Here is a 22,335-nt window from a genome sequence, read left to right as displayed (position 1 = left end):
AGGATAGCTCCCAATTCCATCATCAGCAAAGCTTTCATAAAATAGTATCACTTCCATGTAACCTTTTCCCTCACCTAATTTTTTATTGAAGGTTTTCAAAACGAACTCAGAGGTGAGCAAAAGAACACTCAAGGCATAATTATTGCCAATATAACTTGAACTGGCAATAACCGTCATAAGAGAGATTGCCAAAGGTGAATTTATATTGGATTCTTGCAGTGGAGCTAATAAGAGCAACTCGGATTGCTCCAACTGGTTCAAGAGCAACTGCCAAGAGCAGGGGAAGCAAAAGCTGGATAGGAGTAATTTTTTCAAAGGAAAATATGAGCTTGCACTCTTGCCTTGTTTCTCTATTCCCTAAGGAAGGCTATATATAGAAGTTGGTCCATTGCTCATCCCATTATTTGAAAATATTGCAGGAAAGCGCCTGTGATCAGCGATTTAGCTGTTTATCTATGTCTGTCTATGCCGTTGTTTTGTAACACTTGGTTGGTAGCCAGAAGTCCACACAGAATGTCCAAATGTATAAGGAATACGAAGGTACTATGCGTCCATCCGAGAAACTTACCATTCACAACCCATTACCTCTCAAAAACGTATCAGTTCCAGAAGTCCACACAGAATGTCCAAATGTATAAGGAAAACAAAGGTATTATCCGTCCATCCGAGAAACTTAACGTTCACAATCCATTACCTCTCAAACACGTATCTGTGAAATGGAACCAAAGAGCTCACAGATGCAAAACAAAGAATGGATGCATAACAAGGAGTCCTCTGAGAGTACACGAATGCTACTGTCATAAAGCATTGTAGACTGCAAAGTATGGCATTGCCAACTGTACATAATCCTCATCGTTCCAAAATATTCTAATCAGGAGCTTCAAAGGAGCAATTAGATCAATTACAATGCTATACACGCGCTTTGGTTCAAAAAATGTGCCAAAAGGATCCTAGGCAGGGCTGTGGTGGAAGAATGTCATCATGTACAGAAGTAAAGTTGAAATGGATGAGGACAAATCAATACTTGATGACGTGATGGCGAAGCCATACTTCATACATGACCAAATGAAATGCATCATAACGTTTCGGAGGTGTATTCCACATGAAGTGTCTCTGGACCTGCTTTACCAAACATGTGAAATAAAAGAAGGAATGAGATAACTAACCCATGCAAAAGGAAGTTACTGAGAAGATCTCAGAGAACATAAAAATGGTTAATTTTCTTCCAGGATTAGACTTTAGTTTCTTGTTCTTTTTCTTTATTTTACTAAAGCAAAGTCATCAGCTAATCAACTAGAGCCACGGTTCACATTTGGCTTCCCCACTTGATTCATCAATATTGTTGAAAGCTGAAGTCAGGACAAGCATGGCACTGCATGAAGTGTTAGAGGGACTGCTTTTACCTTAACTAAGTTCTGATGCAATGCCACGAATTCTGCATCTGAAATGTTCTGAAGAATGTGCTTCAGCCGATGGACATCACTCTCCTTAAGTATGACAGAGAATTTTCGCCAGTCCAGGATATCATTGAAAGGCAAGTCATAGTAGTCAGACATAATCACTGCCAAACAACAGAAATTTACCAATTAGAAAAGCAGATGTCGGGGCTGCCATCGTCAAGGGCCCATATAACAGCTTAAGAATGGGGATATGAACTAATAGCGTCCTTGCCACAAACAGCATAAAATATAGACAGAGTAGTATTACCTGGAACACATCCATAACGGATTGAATCTGCTATCCATGGACTATTGACTTCTGACTTTCCAGGGCAAATGCAGAATTTAGCCCCATAAAACTTGTTATGTTTCACCGAAGTTCCATTCTTTCGGCTGTTTTGGATATCAAGTTCAGCATCACCTTTCCATACAGTCGTTAACGCAGATCTTATGTTGGAATCAGTTCGTCCAGCCCAGAAACCAAGCGTCTTTCTGGCATCCAAGCAAGTTAGTTATAACAGAAGTGAGTTGAGGACCATAATCCTCACTAGCATAACGCAAGTCCACAATGGTACTCGAGTATTCCTCATTTCTGATGTTTTGATCCCACACTAAAAACAGAAAGGAATTAACTGACTCGATACCATACTATTAAGCATTTAAGTGGCTCGTGAAATTCAGACGATCACAGCTTCAAAAGCTTGATCAAGCATGAGTGAGGTTTCAAAATCGGCAGTGAGTGACAGATCCTCATACATTTTGTTTTAGAAAGCAGTGGCACCAAATACACAACATTCGCATCAAACCAAAGGAGCAAATGGCATTTCCTTTGGTTTATTTACACTAAATCAAGAAGATTATGTCACGTGAGATCTATGGCCTCTGTTCTACCATCCATCCATCTATTTCATCATATAGTTTCTTCCAGGAGGGACATGAAATGAACTAAGCTATTCGATACATGCCTGGTGTTCACATCATTTCCGCCAGCAGGATAAGAAAATGGCAGCCTCACTTGAGGAAGGGCGACATCTTTGTGTGGAATAAATCCATTGTTATAACTCGAAGAGCACACGACACGAATCGAGTTCTTTACAAGAAGTGGAACGCCTTCTGTCGCTCTCAAGCCAATGTCATGGCAAGTCAAAAGAAGTGATCCGCACCAAGTGTTCTGTTCCAGTAAGGGTATCTGAGCATCAGAGCCCGAACATAATTTCGGATCCCATTGGTTATGCCTTCCCAGGATACTCCCTGCACACAAGGCAGAGCTCAGAACATCAGAGTCCGAGAGAGAAGTTTGCTTTCGGTGAGATGCGAGCAAATTCAGTTTGCTTAGAACGCAAGAAAGAAATAAAAAGAACAGAAAGGAAGGAGACCTGGCCTCGCAGCTTATGGCAAGAAACGGGAAGAAAGAAGAGGTGAGCCTTGTCAGGATTGAGCGTGACAAACTGGCTTTCACGAATGTTCTTGAAGAAGAACCCTTCGCTTGCGTACTTGCCGGTGAGCCTTTGCGGAGTGCGGTGCCCACCTGGGTACACAAAGACCCTCAGCTTCCTCTCCATCTCTTCGTAGTTCATCTTGAACACCTTCCGTGAATGGTAAACTCCAGAAGACGGATCCATATCGTCTTCTCCTCCCACAGCGGCCTTCACCTAATCGGAGCAAACTGGATTCAACAACAAGGAGAACACTCACACACGCGGGCGCGCGCGCGCACAGAGGAAGAGCGAAAGCTTACCGTATCCGAAGGATATGAGGAGAGCCTGACGGAGAGGAACCGGATGTTTTGGTACATGACCAAGAGGCCAAGCACCGCTATGGAACTGAAGAAGCAGCCGCCACCAGGAAGCCTGATCCGCGGCCGGGTCGCTGCAGATGGTCTCATCATCACTCTCTCGAAGAAAGTACTGTGCGATACACGGCTTTGAGCTCCGCCGATAATTTCCCCGGGGAAGTGTGTGGTTTATGATTCGAAGCTGTGGAGTTTGACTTGAAATATGGAGTGGACGATGAGCATAATCTGTTTTGACAGTTGAATGGAAAGGGAGTTGGTTAAGTTCAGTTTCTACGCCTTGATTCTTGAGTTCGTTTCTTTATGTTTGTTATCGATGACGTGGAATAAGCACAGAATAACAATCGTACGATGTGCATCTACCTTCGACCACCGTTGATGGTGCTGCGGGAAATTTAGCACTAGCTGCTCAATTTACAGATTCCGCAAGTGAAATCACTATGGTCCGACATCACATTAATTCGTTCATCAATAAAAATAATTCTAGCGTTGAAGCCGGGGCTCCTCTCATCGTGATTTAGCTATCCTTCATTGACCTTACTATATATTTAATGATTCGAAAACCTTGCTTACATGATCATTAAATTTTATTTAAATTTAATATGTGAATATCATCGTAGCATCATGAATAAATTTCTCAGCTTCGTTCCCGAGTTGAACGCATTGGAGAAATACCAGACAAAACCCCTAAGAGAAGACACCACAAAGTCCATAACCTAAGGCACGACACTTAAGCGCCATAACTTCAAAATCCGTACACTTAAGTCGCTCACTTTTTTTTTTTCGAGTGGACACTTATCCACCTCCGGCGACCTTCTTAAAATCCTACGTGTGAATTTTTTCTTATTATTTTTTGCCTATGTGGGCTCAGCTCCAAATCAAAGATAAAAATTAAAAAAATTAAAAAAAATTAAAATTTTTAATTTTAAAAATTTTAAAAATTAAAAAAATTTAAAAATAAGAAAATTTGAAAATTTTAATTTTAAAAATTTTAAAAATTTTTTAAAAAAAGAAAATTTTAAAAATTTTAATTTTAAAAAATTAAAAAATTTTAAAAAATAAGAAAATTTTTAAAAATTTTTAAAAAAGAAAATTTTAAAAATTTTAATTTTAAAAAATTAAAAAATTAAAAAAAATTTAAAAAAAAAAAAAAGAAAATTTAAAAATTTAAAAAATTTAAAAAAAATTTTAAAATTTTTTTTTTAAAATTTAAAAATTTTAAGAAAATAATAAAATTTAAAAATTTTAATTTTAAAAATTTAAAAAATTTAAAAATTAATAATAAGAAAATTTAAAAAAATTTAAAAATTAAAAAAGAGGGGGGAGGCGGCGGCGGCGGAGGTGGCGGCGGGGAGGGAGCCGGTGGTGGTGGCAAGGAGCCGCCCCATTCGGCCTCCCACTCCCCACTTTTTTATAATTTTTTTAATTTTAATTTTTTAAAAATTTTCTTAATTTTTAAAAATTTTAAAATTTTCTTAAATTAAAAAAAAAATTAAAATTTTCTTAATTTAAAAAAATTAAAATTTTCTTAATTTTTTAAATTTTTTAAAATTTTCTTAATTTTTTAAAATTTTCTTAATTTTTTAAAATTTTTAAATTTTTTAAAATTTTTAAATTTTTAAAATTTTTAAATTTTTTTTAAATTTTTAAAATTTTTAAATTTTTTTAATTTTTTAAATTTTTCTTTTTTTAAAATTTTAAAAATTTTAACATTTTTAAAATTTTTCTTAATTTTTAAATTTTTTCTTAATTTTTAAAATTTTTCTTAATTTTTTAAATTTTTCTTATTTTTTTTAAATTTTTGAATATTTTAAATCTAATTTAATTAATTTATATACTATTATTTACACGTAGGCACGCCGAAATCCACAAGCGTCGTTTTGCATTTCTCCGCCACGCGCCGCAAAACGACGCCGTTTGGGGCCGAGCTTCATGGAAAGTCGCCACGTCGCCCATTTGCCGGATTTTCGCCGGAGTGGCACTTAAGTGTCCCATTTTACTCCGACGATTCAGCACTTAAGTGTGCACCATTTTAAAGTTATGGGCAAGACTAAGTGTCGGCGTCTTGAAAGTTATGCACTTCAAGGTGTCCCGCACTCAAGAACCCCTGAACGTGGTCTATTTAGCCAATGAAATGACGAAAGACGAAATGCCACCCCCGCGGGCATAAGATGGACAGGTCTTCGAAAACCGGAAAGAAAGTCGGTCATGTGCCCATATAATGGTCCTTATTTTATTTTTATTTTTTGGTCTAATTATAATGGTCCTTGAATGTGGTCCAGTTGGCTCATAAGAGAGAACCACCAAGAGAACCCTTGGAATTTCATGCGCCACGATTTCTCAAAAACGTTTTAAGTGATCCGCCCTGAAGAAGAGAAGAAATATCTTGAAAGCAACTCCCCTCAGAGGGCACCACATGATTAACTAAGTCAAAAATTGAAACAAACCACGCCATATTTTCCGATCACAATAACTTTTGAGCATCAAATGAGCTGCTGTACATCGGCATTTAGCATCTTATTTATTCAGTACATTGAATTCTGCACAACCAAGATCACAGTTGTGCATAAACAAACCACAAAATCTCAAACAAATCTATGGAAAAGACGACACACATGTCATTCCTAATAGATCATATCGGACTCTCAGCTAGATATTAAGGAACACAACATAAACTTGAGGGAATCTCTCAACGATTATGAGACAGTGCTGGTGCTTTTTCCGGTTCCATTGCCTGCCGATTATCAAAGAGAATCTCAGTAAGGATTCCTCCATCAATCTCAGAAAGAGATTTTCTCCACCAAAATTACATATCAAAAGAAGCTGCCTTCCAGAAAACGAAACAAGAAAAGAATCATTAGCTCCCTATTAGTAATTTTAGGAGCTTCCAAAAAAAATGCAACTATAATGCTACTTTGTAGATCAATAGAAGATATGCGCCCCATTCATGACTTGTGCCTGTGCACTGAGGATATATGGGTTACCATTTGAGCCACAGCCCCAGAGTTGTAAAGCTCTTGTGCGACAATGACAGAGAAAGGAAAACCATGCAGCCCTGGACAGTGATGAAATAACCCTATGTTTCACATGTCAAGCGTCGGATAAAGACTGGGCATGTGAGGGCGTCCACTCCCATTAGAATCTGCATTAGCATAAAAGGGTGACTGCAGCTCTCCAGAGTGGGATGACTTTCGACTTTTTGGATTGTTCGGGGAAGCCCCCCCAAAAGAATCACCAAAACTGCCACTGCTCGTGTACATCGAAGAAGTTGGTAACCCATGAATCTTTGGTAACCCAGTTCGATCAGCACCCAAACTGTAACCTTTCTCGACCGTTTCAGCTTCCAATGGCAATTCATCCAATGTCTACCACAGAAGATGCCAAAAATTAGTCATTGAGCTAAAATTTTAAATATGTCATGCAAGACAGCCTTTCTCTCTCCCACTGAGCATGCATGATATAAGGTGTCTCTAAACAAGAATCATCACTTCTATTATTTTCGTTCTTCTCTTTCTATGCCTTCAGTGACGAGAAGTTCAGAAAAACTCACCCGAAAAGCTTGCTGAAGAACTCGGAGGGTTTCTCGAGTGCGCTTTCTCTTCATCGCTATTTCATCAGGTTCTTGTAACATCTCTTCAAACAGGTTTTCTCTGTTCACAATCAATACTTGCAGAATTAGTACTCAAAAGACAGGAGAACTAACTGGATAACAAGAAAAAATTAGCAACAGTGGAAATTGAACTCAAAAAATTTGACAATGAGAGTGAATATAGACCTACCTGTAAAGCTTTTTGATAAAAACATTGTGCAGCTCTCGTTTCGTATGATTCACCTGTCAGAGAGAGACAGAATAAACAAACGTGGAGTCCATATCAGCTTGTTTTATATGGTTTTGAATTACAGTCAGTGTTGGAAAGTATCAGTTCAGAGACAACATTAAAGATTAATAAAGAGTTAAAACTGGTCATGAGTCACCCTAATAATGACAAGGCAATATGGCATAATAGACAACAAACATGGATTGCCTTGAGCTACAAAAAGCACAATAGCAGGCAGCATACAAGAGTCACAGCACAGACAAATGCCTCTCAGAAAAGTGGTTCACGTTCACAACAAAGCTAAACATTTTATCTAATTCCAGTCCAAATACTTAATTGGGTAAACTGACTTTCACTTGATCGTCCAGTTCAAGCTTCCAACTGGACAGGCACATGACAAAAAGGAAAGAAATTTTAAATACTGGAACTCATCTATATTTTGTAAGAGAATAAGCAAACTGCATTTAATCAAGGGACATCATACAAAGTTTACACCTATTATTTTGAATGTCCAAGCATTCACACAAAATTTCACAGAAAATTTCTCAAGTCATTCTAAACCCAATTGTCCAAATAGTAAAATTCTTAGGTACGAGAAGGACATAGAAAGGTGGAATAACCATGAATATCTCACATACTCACCAGGAAATGCATAATTGCTTTTGGAATAGAGTCCTCAATATTCTTCCTTACAATGTCATAGTATGATCTAAGCAGCAGTTTCGTCACTGCAATTTCAATAGCCTCCTGCTCTGAATGGCCTTCAGATGGCCTCAAAATAGTTGGGGGCTGAATCAAACAAGCAGGCATTGAATGACTATTCAAAAATCTTACCACTGTATTAAGCAAATGAATACTACCAGAAGGATTTGGATGAAGCACGTGGACCACAACATCAATGGCGTACCTCTCTCAAATGAATCATAGACATGGCCAACTCCATGTTTTGTGCAGGCTCGTTATATGCCTTTGCTTGTTGAACTCTCTTTAGCAGATGTACGGCTATCGCTGCCACCAAATATTGAAGAAATACCCCAACTAGAACCACCTGTGTTTCCTAACAATCATAATCATAAATAAATTTTACAAATATAAACACTATAAGATTACATAATTTAGCATCTCTATAAACACTCCAAAGGACTAGCTCAGCCCTCTTCCACCTCAGCAAAGCAAAAGCAAAATGTAAAACCACAAAAGAATATACACATAAAAGAAAGATCCAAGATATGACATAACTAGCACAATCGCTTAGATATTCAACATACAAATCCATCGTAGCTTTGAGGGTGACTTACCAGAAGGAGCCACTTTCTCAGCATCTGCGCCAGGCCGGACACCCTATTTATTCATTCAGACAAAAAGAAAGTACCTCAATTAAACAAAAAGAAAAGTGATCTTTCATAAAAAAAAGTAAGATATAAATCCTTCACCAGTACATCTATAACAAGCACAAAAACGAGATGATGTTTACTCATCCCCTAGTTTAACTAAGAGAAATTTACACGCTCAAATTCACACACCTGATCAGGTATAATTCCATTGACTTGTCTGGCAAGGATGCCTCTAGATTTCACACTCCTCTCAGATGTCGGTGCCTTATCATTTTCTACACCATCCTTATCAACGAAGAAAAGGGTAAGGATGTTCCGAAACATGGAGGTTACGCCATTGCAAAAATTCAGAACAGAATCAATGAACTACCTTCTGCCGGGAAAGAGGTAAGGAAACCCTTGAGGACTTGATCTGTTGCATTGCTAACTCAACAGCTTTGCTCCCACCAACAAAATTTGGGTGCGAAGTATTTATGTAGTCCATCTGTTAAGTTGGATTAGCTTATGTGAATATTAAATGATAGCAATAAACTAAAGTGTCAAAAAACAATAATCCTGACCAATGATCATAGGAAGGCTGACACAGAGGAACAGTATAGGAAAACCAAAAGAACCATGATTTTAGAATAATACTGCTGGTACAGCACAAAAATAATTTCCATGGAAACATAAAATAAAAATGACGGCTCACTAGTGCTAATAATCCTCCCTCTACTCATGGGGTAACTATTCCCACTTTTGGACTTAGTTATATCGTGATCACCAGACAGTGTCAGGTGACAAGCACATATATCATCAAGTGGCCAAAAGAGCTGTGACTTTCTAATTGAGGAGAACAAGGGGCATCTTATCAATGCTACTGATATATGCCAGAGAAAGATCTCTCTCTGACTTTCTAATTGAGGAGAACAAAGGGCATCTTATCAATGCTACCAATATATGCCAGAGAAAGATCTCTCTCTCTCTCTCTCACATGATATTCCACACTTGCATCTGTATCTGCTGCCCTCCAAGGCATGTCATGGATAATGGTTGATAATGAAAGAAAGATTACATGATAAAACTACTTTCCTTTTACTACCAGACAATCCAAAATTAAGAATGAAGAGATTGGCATACCTCCATCTCAATAATGTGACCTATCATAGTCTCAGATGGCTCAAGACCTTCCCGCAAAAAGTTTCCTATTACTTCATCCATACGCTTTCGCAAAACCGGAAAGCGTTGCAATTCATTTACGAGACAACGATGGCTAATCTGAAGAAAGAACTTGAAAATTAGAGGACTGAACAAAATAATTTATAGGATGCAAAATGGAGATCTCACATATACAAACCTTCATTAACTCATCATATATGAACCTGGCACATTGAATACTTGGATCTAACAATCGAGCTATTTGCCTTCGAATGAGAACTTCAAAAGGTACCTATAAGAAACGAATCAAATTAACCACCGCGAATTTTATCACAAGGGCAATACCACATGATCATCCCATATTTGACAAGAAACATTCAGAGGGAAAAGAAGATGCATACACCTACTTCTGGCACAAATAATGCCGATTTAGGACCCGTTGCATTCTGAATTGCAGTCCGAATGTCGTCATCAGTCAAGTCCTCGCATGGATCCACTTCCTATAAAACATATGAATAAAAATATTGAACAAGTCAATAGCAGGCAGAAAGTCAGCCAATTGTCTATGCTGCTAGATGGAAAATGAAGCCCATGAAAGAACCTGAATATAATTTTAACAAAACGAGTAAACAATTTGTAATTTATCATTTCTCGAAAGACAGAAATAAAACTACTTCTGCATCAACCTCCATGATGCAATGAAGCAAGTTTCTTCCACCCTCTACATGGCATATCCGCAGGCAACATAGGTCAGTTCCCCAAAAGATTAACAAAACAATGGAATTGGGTCTCATCTGAAGAGCTAATAATAATCATTGCTAAAGACTAAGTCCACAAGCCAGGAATGCTTTCACCATGAAACAGATCAATAAACCACTGAAGTGTCTATTGATTTAGATAGTAACCAGATCTGCTCTGTTGCAGCATTGCATATGAAAAATGCATCTCAAACTTACAATAAAACTTGACAATGTCTCATAGCCACAGGGTCGCAAGGCAAAAAAAGCCAAGTACCAAATGAGACGATAAAGTGTCATTATTCCACAACCACCAAGTTAAATTGGAGCCACGCTAATCATCCGCTTGCCTCCAGGACTTGGTGAGAAAAAAACATATTACAAGGAAAGGATCGAGCAAAACAAAATAAAGACAGCACAAATATGGCAGGAAGAGATGTCAATTGCAAAAGAAACAAGCAAGCAAAGCCACACTCAAACTAGGCATTAAACTTAACCAGTCATGAGCCAAGGAAGCAGTCCAAATGCTACGTAATTACAAGTCTTTCTCAAAAATTTAAACCAGTATACACACCTCTAAACTTTTGACAAAAATTGATTGAAAAATATAATGTATGCGTGCTCCACCAGACAGCTCAGATGTAGACATTGCTTCATTCTTTCCCTCGACCATCGAAGAGAATGCTGTTTTAAACAATAGTTTGGGAGTTATCAGTGAGCTAAAAAGGCAATCCAGCAAATTGAAACAAATATGTAGTGAAACCCAAATAAATAAATAAAACAGTAAACGTTACCATCAGAGTATTTGGACAGAATGTTCAGTAACAAGGCTCCCTGACCGGCCTATTCAGCAGAAAAGAAATTGGAAAAAGTGGCAATGGTGAAAATTGATCCGAAACTCATATATACCAAGACTACAACAGGGGAAAGAATAGCACACAAATCAATTACTCTGCCTACAAAGTTCCTGGCAAAACTAATAACTGGTTCTCCCAAAAAATAAAAGTACGAAAACCACACCTTTGATTCAGTGATTTCTCCATAGCTAGCATGTTCCTTTGCAACAGAAACCAGTGCAGTGCTGATGCGAGACTTTAGCCCCGGAAGCACTGCCTTGATATGTTGTACTAGTATCTGCAAGTAAGTTGAGACCGCACATCAGATCTGTTAACAATACAAGGGCATTCTGAACACATCTCAAATTCATAGCTCTAGTCAACTCCCTTTTTTCCTTTGCATTCTATTACACAGGAACCTTCTCCATAGCCCAGAGCCCAAAGGTGAACATGACTAAAGCCTTATCTTTCTGAAGAAGCATTTTCAGAGGAAAGCAAGAGCCTCTTAACATCATTCTTCAGCTATCCAAATTTTCTTTGAATCTGAACCTTCTTTTGTATCCCAATTTATCTTAGAATCTCAAACTTATGCAAACAGAATATTTAGGTTATGTATCATCAACTCTCTCAGATGAATTATATTCTTCTATAAGTAATATATGCAGTTGGTAAAAGAGTAAATGTTCTAGTGCGATAGCAATACATAAAAAACAGAGACAAAAAGAACAAGCTAAAACTAAAAAGAACCAGTACTGAGTGAGGAGAGTCAACTACATTCAATACATAACTCCTATTACCGTGACATTGCTACCCTTTCCCTTTGAGTGATTCATAAGAAGCTCTAAAATTTATTCTTAGCCGTGACTCGTCGAGCGAACTAAACATATATTGCATGATATATGCAAGGTATCTTAAGTTATAACATGCAAGACGACTTTGATGCACAAAGGAGAATGGCATTAAAGATAAGGATTAAAAAATAATGTATTCGATATTAAATTTACCCTACTTGACTGAAATCTTCCTTACCTGATTCAACTTCTTTGCCAACTGAGGAACACCACAGCGATCAGCAAGGCCATTGTATACCTGCATAGGATACCAAGAAATGTATAAGAACAAAGCTCAAAATCTCCAACAAATACATAATTCCTGATAGGCAGGAGTTCACATATTCATACCGGACGACTACGGAAGAATTTTTCTTCTGCCACAAGTGCATCCTTGATACTCCGATTAAGCATGATGTCCTGTCAAATGTCAATGTTCAACATCCAAATTAGCCAGACACAAAAATCATAAGCCACAAGATATGGACACAAAAATACAGTCATGATGCCATCATAGAGCCGACAGCAAATTTGTATCAATGAAAATTAATCCTGTGTGCTTAATATAGTGATATCACTGAAAAGCTCGGAAAAGTAAATAATTAAAAAATTTCAAGGCTCCTCTTCACTGTTCCAGGTCATAAAGTATGGACTTCATCATGTCCTTCATGCTATCAAATACCTCTTGGCTGCGATTCACAACACCCACATAACCTAGTCGCAGGGGGATCACTTTTCCAAGCAACAGATTACGTGCGTCTGTACCTCTGTCCATAATGTCCAACTGAAGCCACAGAAGAAAATAGACAGAAAAAACATGTTAAAGCATATGACCGAGAGAATTTTAGATGATTTACAGATCTTTCATTGATAGATCAAACACCACACCTTAGTGATGACACCAATTGTCCGATGCCCTGGGTAAGTAAGGATTATAGGTTAGACTAAAGCCTCCCAAACAACAAAAAAGGAATTGCATTTGATGATGCGCTATTATAAAATGTACCATCAGGATCAGCCATTCCAGCCATCTGAAGAGCATCAGAATTTGCTAAATCCGAATTTGCTGGTGTGACTGCCAGTATCAAACAGCTCGGAACTTTGATGTAAGACATTATCATTGTTCTAATGCGTGCCTCAATATCAGAGGGCTGATCACCCACTGGAACTTTCGTCAACCCCGGCAAATCGACCAGCGTAATATCCAGAACATTCGGAGAAAAAATCTTAAGTCGAATCTGCTTGTCCGAGACGCCCTTATTCCCACCCGCTTCCCTCTCTGTCTCAGCCTGTAACCAAGGGGAGATGGTCAAAAGACTGGAGAAGACCGATGTCCGCTCACGACTCAGACAAACATCGAAAAACAACACGAAACTTGACGCGAACACAATGTAAGATGTGGCAAAACTTATGTTCCAGCGCAAGTAACTAGTAAAGCATCCAAACCTCGCCGTAATCCTACCATGTCGAAATCCTACCGGAACAACCCCAATATCAAAATTTTCCATGTCGACCCCTCCCGAACTCAGGAATCTAGAGAAAGTCAGAACCCCGGGGACGAAGGGAAGGAATCACCTGAATCTCTCGGCGAATGTCGGAGAAGTCGTAGAAGCGCTTGCCAGGCAAGTGGAGGAACTCGCCGTACTCCTCCTCGGCGCCGTCGGGCTTCCGCTTGGTCTGGAGGAGCTGGAGGACGAGGGGGCGGCGGGTGCAGATTTCGCTGCCGCGGGGGAGGAAGTCGCGGCCGACGAGGGACTCGAGGACGCTGGACTTGCCGCTGCTCTGGCTGCCGACGACCGACACCTGGGGGAGCTCGATGGTGGACTGGCTCCCCAGCTGCGCGAAGATGTCCTGCAGCTTGTTGACTATGGGGATCACGGAGTTCCCGAGCGGCGACGCCGCCGCAGCAGCCGCCGCCGCCGCGACGGGGCGGGGGACGGCGATGCCGGTTCTTCGGCCATGGAGGAGGAGGGAGGGAGGCAGATCGGCGACGGCGAGGGTTTGGGGCCGCAGTTGTTGGAGGAGATAGAGAGAGAGAGAGAGAGAGAGAGAGAGAGATGTACTGGTTGTGATTAGAAAGAGAGGGAGAATCGTGTGATTGATTGGGGAGCTTTAGGGCATGTCGGGACTCGGGCTGCGACTCAGTGGGTCTCCTCTCTTCTCTCTTTGCTGCGAAGGAGCGGCGCGCGAGCAGGAGCCGAGCGAAGGCCGAGTTGGGGCTGAGTTGAGGGAGATCCGGGAGGAATTGAAATTTTGAAGATCCCACTTGCCTTTTCCTTTTCTTTTCTTTTTTCTCTTTTGCTTGCCTTTTCGGGACTCGTCGATGGGCTTTTTTTTTTTTTTTTTTTTTTTTAAGGTTTTGGCAGGTTTGATTTTTCTTTTTTTTTGAGCGGGTGGTTTTTTTTTTTTTGCTGGAGTTACCGCGACCTTTCTTGGACTTGTTTCCCAAGCAACGCGTTTCGAAAAATGAAAGGGAATATTCTTAATGATTTATCTGATATGTAATGTCTATCTCTTGGTCTGGATCGGGTCAAGATGGAAAAAAGAAAGCCTTCATAATCATCTGCCTCTTTTTATATAATTTTCTCACCTGCCCATCTTCTAATAATTTAGCTATTTTCCAAACAAGGGAAAAAAGGAATGTAATGTTTGAACGAAGCACTATTGATTCGTGAATTGCTGTTACGGGGTATGGCCGACGTTGTTGGAAATGAATGCAAAAATCTTCCCTGATGGATAAGCTTTCATTTTGAATTCAAATTAATAGAAATAAAAGTGGACAATAATAATTCAAATGATCTGAAGTTTTAAATTGTCGTAATTCTTAAACTTTTGATATTATTCAATTTGATTCCCAAATTATATGAAAATGTCATTGAATCAAAATTTATAAATTAAACTGAAAAAAATTAAAAATTCGAGAATCATATTCCAGGTTAATTCAAAGTTCCGGAAATAACCGAAATAAAATCGGTGGGCCCCAGAAAGTCGAGATCCTTCTGGATGGGTCCATGAAAACAGGCCCAAAAGCATCATTTTATGTTTATGCCAATATTCTTCCTATATATAAGGACGATGCGAGGATCATATGCAGCCGCGTCTACGCATTGCTTTCTCTCTAGCCAGTCCCTCTTTAATCGGTCAAACCAGGCAAAACCCTCTCCCCTCCGCCTCCGCCGCCGCCGCCGCCTCCTCAACACCTACGACCGCCATGGCTCGCCGCTCCGGAGGTGATTCCCTTTCTTCTCTCTTCTCCTCCTCCGAGCCCCGCGCCGTCGCTTCTTTAGATCTGACGTCTAATTTCCGCTGTTCGCCGTTCTCGTACGCGTAATTTCCCGTTTCATCGTGTGGGGCTTGCTAGGGTTCCGAGATTGCGGTACACGGTTGTTGAGAAGATTGAGGAGATGGATGAAAAACTTTCGATGTTCCGTGTATGGATGCTTTGAATTTACTGGCGCGATGGTTTTTGTTTTTCATTTGTCCCAGAAAATGGGAGTGGTCTGTCGGATTTTGTTTGGTCGTGTGGGGTTTGCTAGGGTTCTGAGATTGCGGTACATGGTTGTTGAGAAGATTGAGGAGACGGATTAAAGTTTGGAACTTTCGATGTTCTGTTTATAGATGCTTTGAGTTTACTGGCGCGAGGATTTTTTGTTTTTCATTTGTCCCAGAAGATGCTAGTGGTCTGTCGAATCTTGTTTCATCGTGTGGGATTTGCTAGGGTTCTGAGATTGCTGTACATTGCTGTTGAGAAGACTGAGGAGACGGATGAAAGTTTGGAACTTTTGATGTTCTGCGTGAAGATGCTTTGAATTTCCTGGCCCGAGGCTTTTTGTTTTTCATTTGTCCAAGAAAATGGGAGCGGTCTGTCAAATCTTGGTTTGGTCTTGGCTTTCTTCTAGTTGTGGTCAGTGTCTTCCCTAATTTGGCTTAGGGATAGGTAACTAGGTCCGCGGTTACGTCTTGGTTGGATTCTGATGCGAACTGCTGTGGAAGTTCGTCCATTTCATCTCAAAGTTTTTTCTTTTCCGTCTAAACTTGCCGAAAAATTTAGCTATGCGAGTCGGGCGTGCATTTCATAGTGAGACTGCCTTCAATATTTGCTGCCTCATTGAATACAGCCTGTGAAAAGCAATTAAGCGAAATTTTTGGTTACTTTGCCCTGGCTGTTTTCTCCTGCTGATTGTGTTTCTTTATCATATGATTGGGCAATTGGAGGATGAGTGTCTGAGGTCGATGGTGTTTGAGGCATAGTTGTATGTCGCTGTTCTCATAAGTGGCTTTAGCAGCTCTAGACAATGAGGAAGCAAACATAGGATTGAGCACATTGCTATTAGTTCTAGAAGAACTGAACTTGAGCTATGATATTGCCTTTATCTTATACTGCTGGGCCATCCTAGAGCTTCCTTTCCATTTGATTTCTATTAATAGAGCCTTTTTTGTAATGTGCTGATTCTGTGCTGCTGTTGTCTCAAAATTCTTTTTCTGCAGGAAGACCTGCTCCCCGTGCAGCCCCTCGTCGCAGTCCTCCTCCTGCACCAGGTATTCTTTTTGTGCATGTTTACATTCTTTTGGAGGTGGACCTGTTGGCATGGGAACACAAGTTCTATGATGTAACTATTCAAAGAAAGTAAGCCCGCATTCCACTAATGCGAATGATTTGCTTATGTCGTGAAACAGTTAATCATGCTCCTCCTCCAGCCCCTACTCAAGGGGGCGGCGGTTCTATGCTAAGTGGGATTGGTTCGACCATAGCTCAAGGTATGATCCAATGATACACTTGTTCCCAAATGTCCATATGAGATATGTCCTTTCAATGATCTTATGCTTCAAGACTCTGATATCTCATTGCTCTGAATGTACTATAGGTATGGCTTTTGGTACTGGAAGTGCGATGGCTCACAGGGCTGTAGATTCTGTGCTTGGTCCTCGCACTATTCAACACGAGACAGTGGCAGCTGCTGCCCCTGAAGCCACTACTAACAGCATTGGTGGTGCTGATGCATGCAGCATTCACTCCAAGGCCTTCCAAGATGTATGGGTTTCTCTTCCTTTAACTTGTTTCATTTAACAATCATAGGGGTTGGACTTTATTGGGTTAAAAAAAAAAATGTCTTTAGTATTTGGAGGATTGCGATAGCGTAGGATCCTACACAAGTACACACTTGGAGAAGAGGAAGTATGGATGATTTTATGAAAGGCTGGACTCAGTTTTCGGTCCTAGGGGTGAGCAACTCAGCTGGGAACTGGCCCGAACTGTGACATTTAATTGGGAGGAATGAACCTGGGACCTCTAACTTGGAGTAGGCAATAAGACCACTCAACTAAAGACTTCATTTGTCATAGGCTACAAAAATAATATACAATATCAATTATTTGATTTATACGAGATGAACCTGGTTCCTGAGTACACTTGTGATCCAGCCAGCACGTATAACTGAATCGATTCCTGGTTTCTTTTATCTGAGATCCGAGATCCATAGGGTGCGTTCCAAGTTTGAGGCCCTTTGTTGATGCTGATTTGAGGTTATGGATTTTTTAGAAGTTATAACTGATGAAGTTATAACATAATTTGATCCCATACCTTCCCCAAAAAATGGATTTTTTGTTAGGACCTGATGTGATGATGTCAATATCTTTCTGTATGTTTTGTATTCTCATATTTTGTTTTGAACAACATAGTTCCGGCTTTTGACAGTTTATATATCCATGTTTCCTTTTTGATTTGGCAGTGCGTTAACAACTTTGGGAGTGACATTAGCAAGTGCCAGTTCTACATGGATATGTTGGCAGAGTGCAGGAAGAACAGCGGTGCTGTGCTGGGAGCCTAAATGATATCGTCATCTCTGCCATCCATTACCATGAAAAGCATTTATTTGAATATTCTTAGTTCGTGTTGAGTCTCAGATTGAACTGGTGATGGTGAAGCAAATCTTCTGTCTATGGTTATCTTTACATTGAATAATCCCGAGTCAAACCTATCGAGGTGGGAACTTTTTAAAGTATCATTATCTGTCTTGTCAAACCATCATCGGGACAGCTTATGATTGAGATAGTAATGTCTTGGGATGCTTTTGCTGTGGAAGAATTTACAATCTGATAACCTTCTATTGCATTATTTTTTGTGGCGATGTGAATGGCCGAGAGAGGGAAGTGGAATGCTGAGGCATGATCTTTAGTGAATGCCTTTATGAACATATCTCTACTAAGCAGGTTGCGGTACATGTAAAACCATTCAGAAATGCTGCTCAAGCGACAGAGTTTCTTTTGCTCAGTGGTCCGCTGGAAGATGTTTTAGATGCGATGGCTCTAATTTCTTTAGCATATTGAACACTAGAATGGGTTAGAAACATGAAGCCCTGTCTGAAAATGTCTTGCTGCCACTAATCACTATCGATAGCACTTTATCAGGAATAGTCGTGGACACTTTGATTTACCTGACAATTTACAACTCAGTTGGGAGTCGTAAGTCTTACGTGACCTGCAAATTCTTTAAAGTAAATAATGTCGGTTTAAAAGAGCTATTTAGGGACATTTGCTGAACATAATTAGGCAAAGCGTTTGGTTTCAGAGGCATGCTTTTTCAAATGTTCGTTCAGGTTGTATTCTTTTAATTGTGTGAGAACGTGCACTCGGCAAAAGGGCTTTACAAGCGGCATTGCCCGTGTTCACTCTGCCTTCCTTAACTTTTAGCAACGGTGAATTCTCTACTTCTAGTTTTAGTGATCGCTTAAGTAGTGCTAGAGAACATATGGCAAGAAAGGAGAAAGAAAAGCGAGTAACTTTTGGACATTCCTTGAAGTTGTAATTATTTGAAAGCTACTCTCTTCCTTGGGCATTTTTAAGCAGGGAGGATGGATATATGTTTATCGCACTTGTTGACAAAAACCAGCATTTTACATAGTCGATCGAATTTAACCTGCCAAATGGCAAGGAATCTTCCAACCTAAGGAAAGTCGTTCCGGAAGCAAAACGAAGGGTCTTGAATTGGTAAACGTTGGAATGTCAAAGGAAGATAAAGGTCAAATTCAAGATGCCAGACTAGAATTGTGCAACCGAGATTGCTCTCTCATCAAATCGACATTGGTGGTCTTAGTCAACTACTTAGAAACGCACGCATGCTTGCCGAACACGAACCATTTCTAGGCCTCCTCTCCATGCATGTAATTCCCCATCGTTAACATTGCCCCCTTTTGGTTCATCTCTCCTTTCATTGACTTTCAGATGGAACTTCTGTCCGCCTTTCATTTGCCGCTACGGAAAGCAACGTAGAACACCCTTCTTCTCTTTCCTTCAATATTTTTTATTTATTTATTTTTGCGCTTTATTTTTGCCAATCAAAGAAATCATCACAAGAAACCACCCTTGAGAAAGCTGATGCAGAGCCTCTTCCATGCCTCCCTGTCCGGTTCACATGCCCCCATGTTGACCTTCAGTTCATCAGCATACGACTCCTGCAAAGGAATAATGAGAAAATCGTCAGCTTCTAACTTGATCTTTTCCAGTACAGAAAAAAACAGGAGATGAAATTGGAAGAAACCTACGGTGATGAGGCCACGAAGGAGGAGACGGTCAATGAGGTGGAGAAGAATGTCGCGGTTGTACTCAGGGTGGCCCTGAATGCCCATGATATGATCCCCATACCTAAACATCTCAATGTCTGTTTTGTCCGACCTTGCTATCACCTCCGCTTTTGCCGGCAGTTCCATCAGCTATATATATATATATATGTCCCGAATTCAAAGTCTCTCTTCATTTTTTCTTCCTTTAATTTAAGAAATGAAATACCATTGTACCATTAAATTTAATTTTAGGTTATAAGGTGGTGTTGTACCTCGTCCTGGTGGCATTCGATCACAGAGAGTTGTGCAGGAAGTTCAAGTGATGAGAAGTGCTTGGAGGATGGAGACAGTTGTATATTTGTCAGTCCTATGTCCCATGATTTGGCACGTCCTACTTTGCCTCCCAAGGCACGCCCCAATACCTGTACAACCAAATACAAGAAGATGATCAAGAAAGGGCCTGAACTTAAACTTAATGACCACAAATCAGATAGAAAGAGAGAGAAGAAAAAATCTAAGACGAGCAAATCGCTCTTTTTTTGTCACGAAAAAACGACAAGTGACTTGAAGAAAACAAGATAATGCTTGCATCAAGATAACATGTCCCTGTCACGAGTAGCTGATAAGTGGCAGAAAACAAAAGAGGATCACAATGTCATGTCCAAGTAGATAATCCAGCATTTAAGGAGTACTTAATACTAGGATATTTTTGCTGACAATGCAACCCCATGTTATGCGATTACGACTTCGATTCGACATTGATCGCTAGCTGTTAAATTGGGTTTGTAAGCATTCGATCTATGTGTGTAAGATGAAGAAGGCGAAAACAAAATAAGGCAAGGCTAAGAAATACAAGGCAGAGGCAGCAGCTCAGCCTCAAATCACATGAAATGGACAACTCCTGCTAAACCAACGACAATCCATGTCCGTCTCACGGAACGCATGTGACTTCACGCTGTCTCATTTTCTCGTAGTTTGATGTTCGGTTTCGTTACTGATGGCAAGCAATTGTCTGCAAATGAAACACATCACTGCCCACAAGTACACGTTGCCGCTGCAATTAAGTAATGTGAGCTCGCGCAAGAATCCAACTTCGAAACGAACAAAACCAACCCAAATCAAAATCAAAGCGATCTGTTCTATTAAAAAAAAAAAAAGCAGAGTGATAAGACAGTAGAGGCTGAGAATAGCCACTGACAGCTCAACACCATTTTTATAATGAACTCCTTCGGCAATCTTTACTGACACTTTCCGTGATTAATGTCATCGTTCCAGCTATGTACCCACATCACCCTTTCGGGACAAAGAGAAACACCATAACCCACATCATCCCCTAATGACAAACGGATATAGTTTCTCACATTTTCTATTTTTGGGCTGTGAACTTTTTAGGAGCATTTCTTGATTGCGGATTTGATTGCCGACAGGTGAACCAGCTGGTTTAGGCGAGGGTGAGAATGGACAGCTCATTCGAAAGACAGGTTTTTTAGCCGTATGTACCCGAATTCGACATCACTAGCATGTGCCAATACGAGTCATAGTCACGTCTGCTGGTAAATCAAAGTGGGAGCAGCTGAAAAGTGGAACTTGGAGCACACTGTTTAATTCATTACAGACATGCCGATCCCGGTTCCCCCCGAGTTGCAATATATTACTTGCCAAAATCATGGATGGTCATCCCTGAATTGCACAAGACCCAGAAAATGTCCGGCCATCTTATGGAAAAATGGGGACTTGAAGCAGAACTTGTTGCCGGAACCGGTTGGTCCCGGTCGGTCCCGGTCCATGTAATCGTATCGCTTGACCTGCCAACCAAACATACAGTTCCGATTCGATGGATTACCAATTCATCAGCATGTGATGGGAGCTGGGGCCACCCCCAGGCCCAAAACCCGCCAGCGACCATCACATCCGCATCGCCCTAACGCTTGTCCCGTCCTGTATTCCGGCGTTTCTCCAGTTTCCTCCCCCCATAATCACCGTACAGAAAAAGATTAAAAAACAAGGTTCTATGTCACCACAAAATGCTAATGAGAACGACAACCAGCTGTCAAATACTAGAGCCACTTTCAAAGGATGATTTTCACATCAAACTATTACTTACTGGTTCAAAGATCTTCAGATGGTTTTCAAAATCTTTGTCAACTCATTTTCCTAATCGAACCAAGCTCTGATCAACGTGTTCGAACGCGGAAACAACAGGAGAAAACCACAAAGAGGACGGCGCACGAGAATGGACTCGCGATGACCATGCGATGTGGAAAACAGAGGAACGGTTTTTCTTGTTAATTGAAATGATTACCTGGTGTCCGAAGCAGATGCCGAGGATCTTCTTCTTCATGGAGTCGAGCTTCTTCAGCAGGTTGATCAGCTGCCAGATCCAGGCGTCATCGCCGTGGGCGTTACTGCAGCTGCCGGTGATGACGAAGCCGTCGTAGAGCCCGATGTCGGCTTCTCCAGGGAGCTCCCCGGCGGCCACGCGGTACACGTCCCAGGCCTCCCCCTCCTCGGCCAGCATTCCCTTGAAAAGCCCGAAATATCCCCCGTACTGCCTCTTCATGTACTCCGAGTCCTCCGCACACAGCAGCACCGCGAACCTCTGCACCTCCATCCCTCTCCCCAGCTCCAAGCGTCCCCCACGCAGAGAAAAACAGAGAGAGACAGAGGACCCGTCTTCTTCTCTCTCTCTCTCTCTCTGTCATGAAATCTGAGTAGATTTATAGAAGGGATGAGTGCTTTCAAATTACCACATCAGCACCTGATGTGATGTGTAATTTTTCACTCATATCCACTTATAATTTGACGTGTGTCCAAGTTGCCACCTCGGGTGGAAGAAAAATTAAAAATCTGGAT

At 40.5% G+C, this 22,335-nt stretch overlaps 4 protein-coding genes across 4 annotated transcripts; 1 reads left to right on the top strand and 3 right to left on the bottom strand.

Annotated features, from left to right (window-relative positions):
- Nucleotides 1–959: 959 nt before the first annotated feature.
- LOC104420838 (probable glycosyltransferase At5g03795) lies at nt 960–3,324 on the bottom strand. Its single transcript, XM_039302634.1, is given in 7 exon segments — nt 960–1,119; nt 1,404–1,561; nt 1,708–1,927; nt 2,401–2,585; nt 2,588–2,690; nt 2,816–3,091; nt 3,178–3,324. Coding segments are annotated over 7 exon segments (1,191 nt in total). The 3' UTR covers nt 960–1,017.
- A 2,343-nt stretch (nt 3,325–5,667) lies between these two features.
- Nucleotides 5,668–14,165, bottom strand: LOC104419877 (dynamin-related protein 3A). The gene is given in 22 exon segments (XM_010031694.3): nt 5,668–6,596; nt 6,782–6,881; nt 7,011–7,063; nt 7,692–7,838; nt 7,957–8,019; nt 8,021–8,106; nt 8,348–8,390; nt 8,573–8,668; nt 8,754–8,867; nt 9,503–9,640; nt 9,720–9,812; nt 9,928–10,020; nt 10,832–10,941; nt 11,052–11,100; nt 11,278–11,391; nt 12,123–12,182; nt 12,275–12,343; nt 12,606–12,707; nt 12,812–12,840; nt 12,930–13,212; nt 13,499–13,843; nt 13,846–14,165. Coding segments are annotated over 22 exon segments (2,508 nt in total). The 5' UTR covers nt 13,885–14,165; the 3' UTR covers nt 5,668–6,314.
- Nucleotides 14,166–15,005: 840 nt separating this feature from the next.
- On the top strand, nt 15,006–18,049 carry LOC104419876 (hemiasterlin resistant protein 1). The gene is made up of 5 exons (XM_010031692.3): nt 15,006–15,153; nt 16,412–16,462; nt 16,601–16,681; nt 16,789–16,955; nt 17,653–18,049. The coding sequence occupies exons 1-5, from the start codon at nt 15,012–15,014 to the stop codon at nt 17,749–17,751; spliced, it is 540 nt and encodes a 179-aa protein (XP_010029994.2). The 5' UTR covers nt 15,006–15,011; the 3' UTR covers nt 17,752–18,049.
- Nucleotides 18,050–18,781: 732 nt separating this feature from the next.
- LOC104419875 (gamma-glutamyl peptidase 5) lies at nt 18,782–22,180 on the bottom strand. The gene is made up of 4 exons (XM_010031690.3): nt 21,785–22,180; nt 19,755–19,904; nt 19,465–19,632; nt 18,782–19,374 (listed from the first exon to the last, which is right to left on the bottom strand). Exons 1-4 carry the CDS (start codon nt 22,091–22,093, stop codon nt 19,270–19,272), a joined length of 732 nt encoding a protein of 243 aa, XP_010029992.2. The 5' UTR covers nt 22,094–22,180; the 3' UTR covers nt 18,782–19,269.
- Between the last annotated feature and the right edge of the window lie 155 nt (nt 22,181–22,335).

Source organism: Eucalyptus grandis, chromosome 9 (assembly GCF_016545825.1).
Source record: "Eucalyptus grandis isolate ANBG69807.140 chromosome 9, ASM1654582v1, whole genome shotgun sequence".
Taxonomy (NCBI): Eukaryota; Viridiplantae; Streptophyta; class Magnoliopsida; order Myrtales; family Myrtaceae; genus Eucalyptus; species Eucalyptus grandis.
The sequence above is the reverse complement of the archived record's forward strand: the minus strand, read 5'-3'. Positions and strand labels throughout refer to the sequence as shown.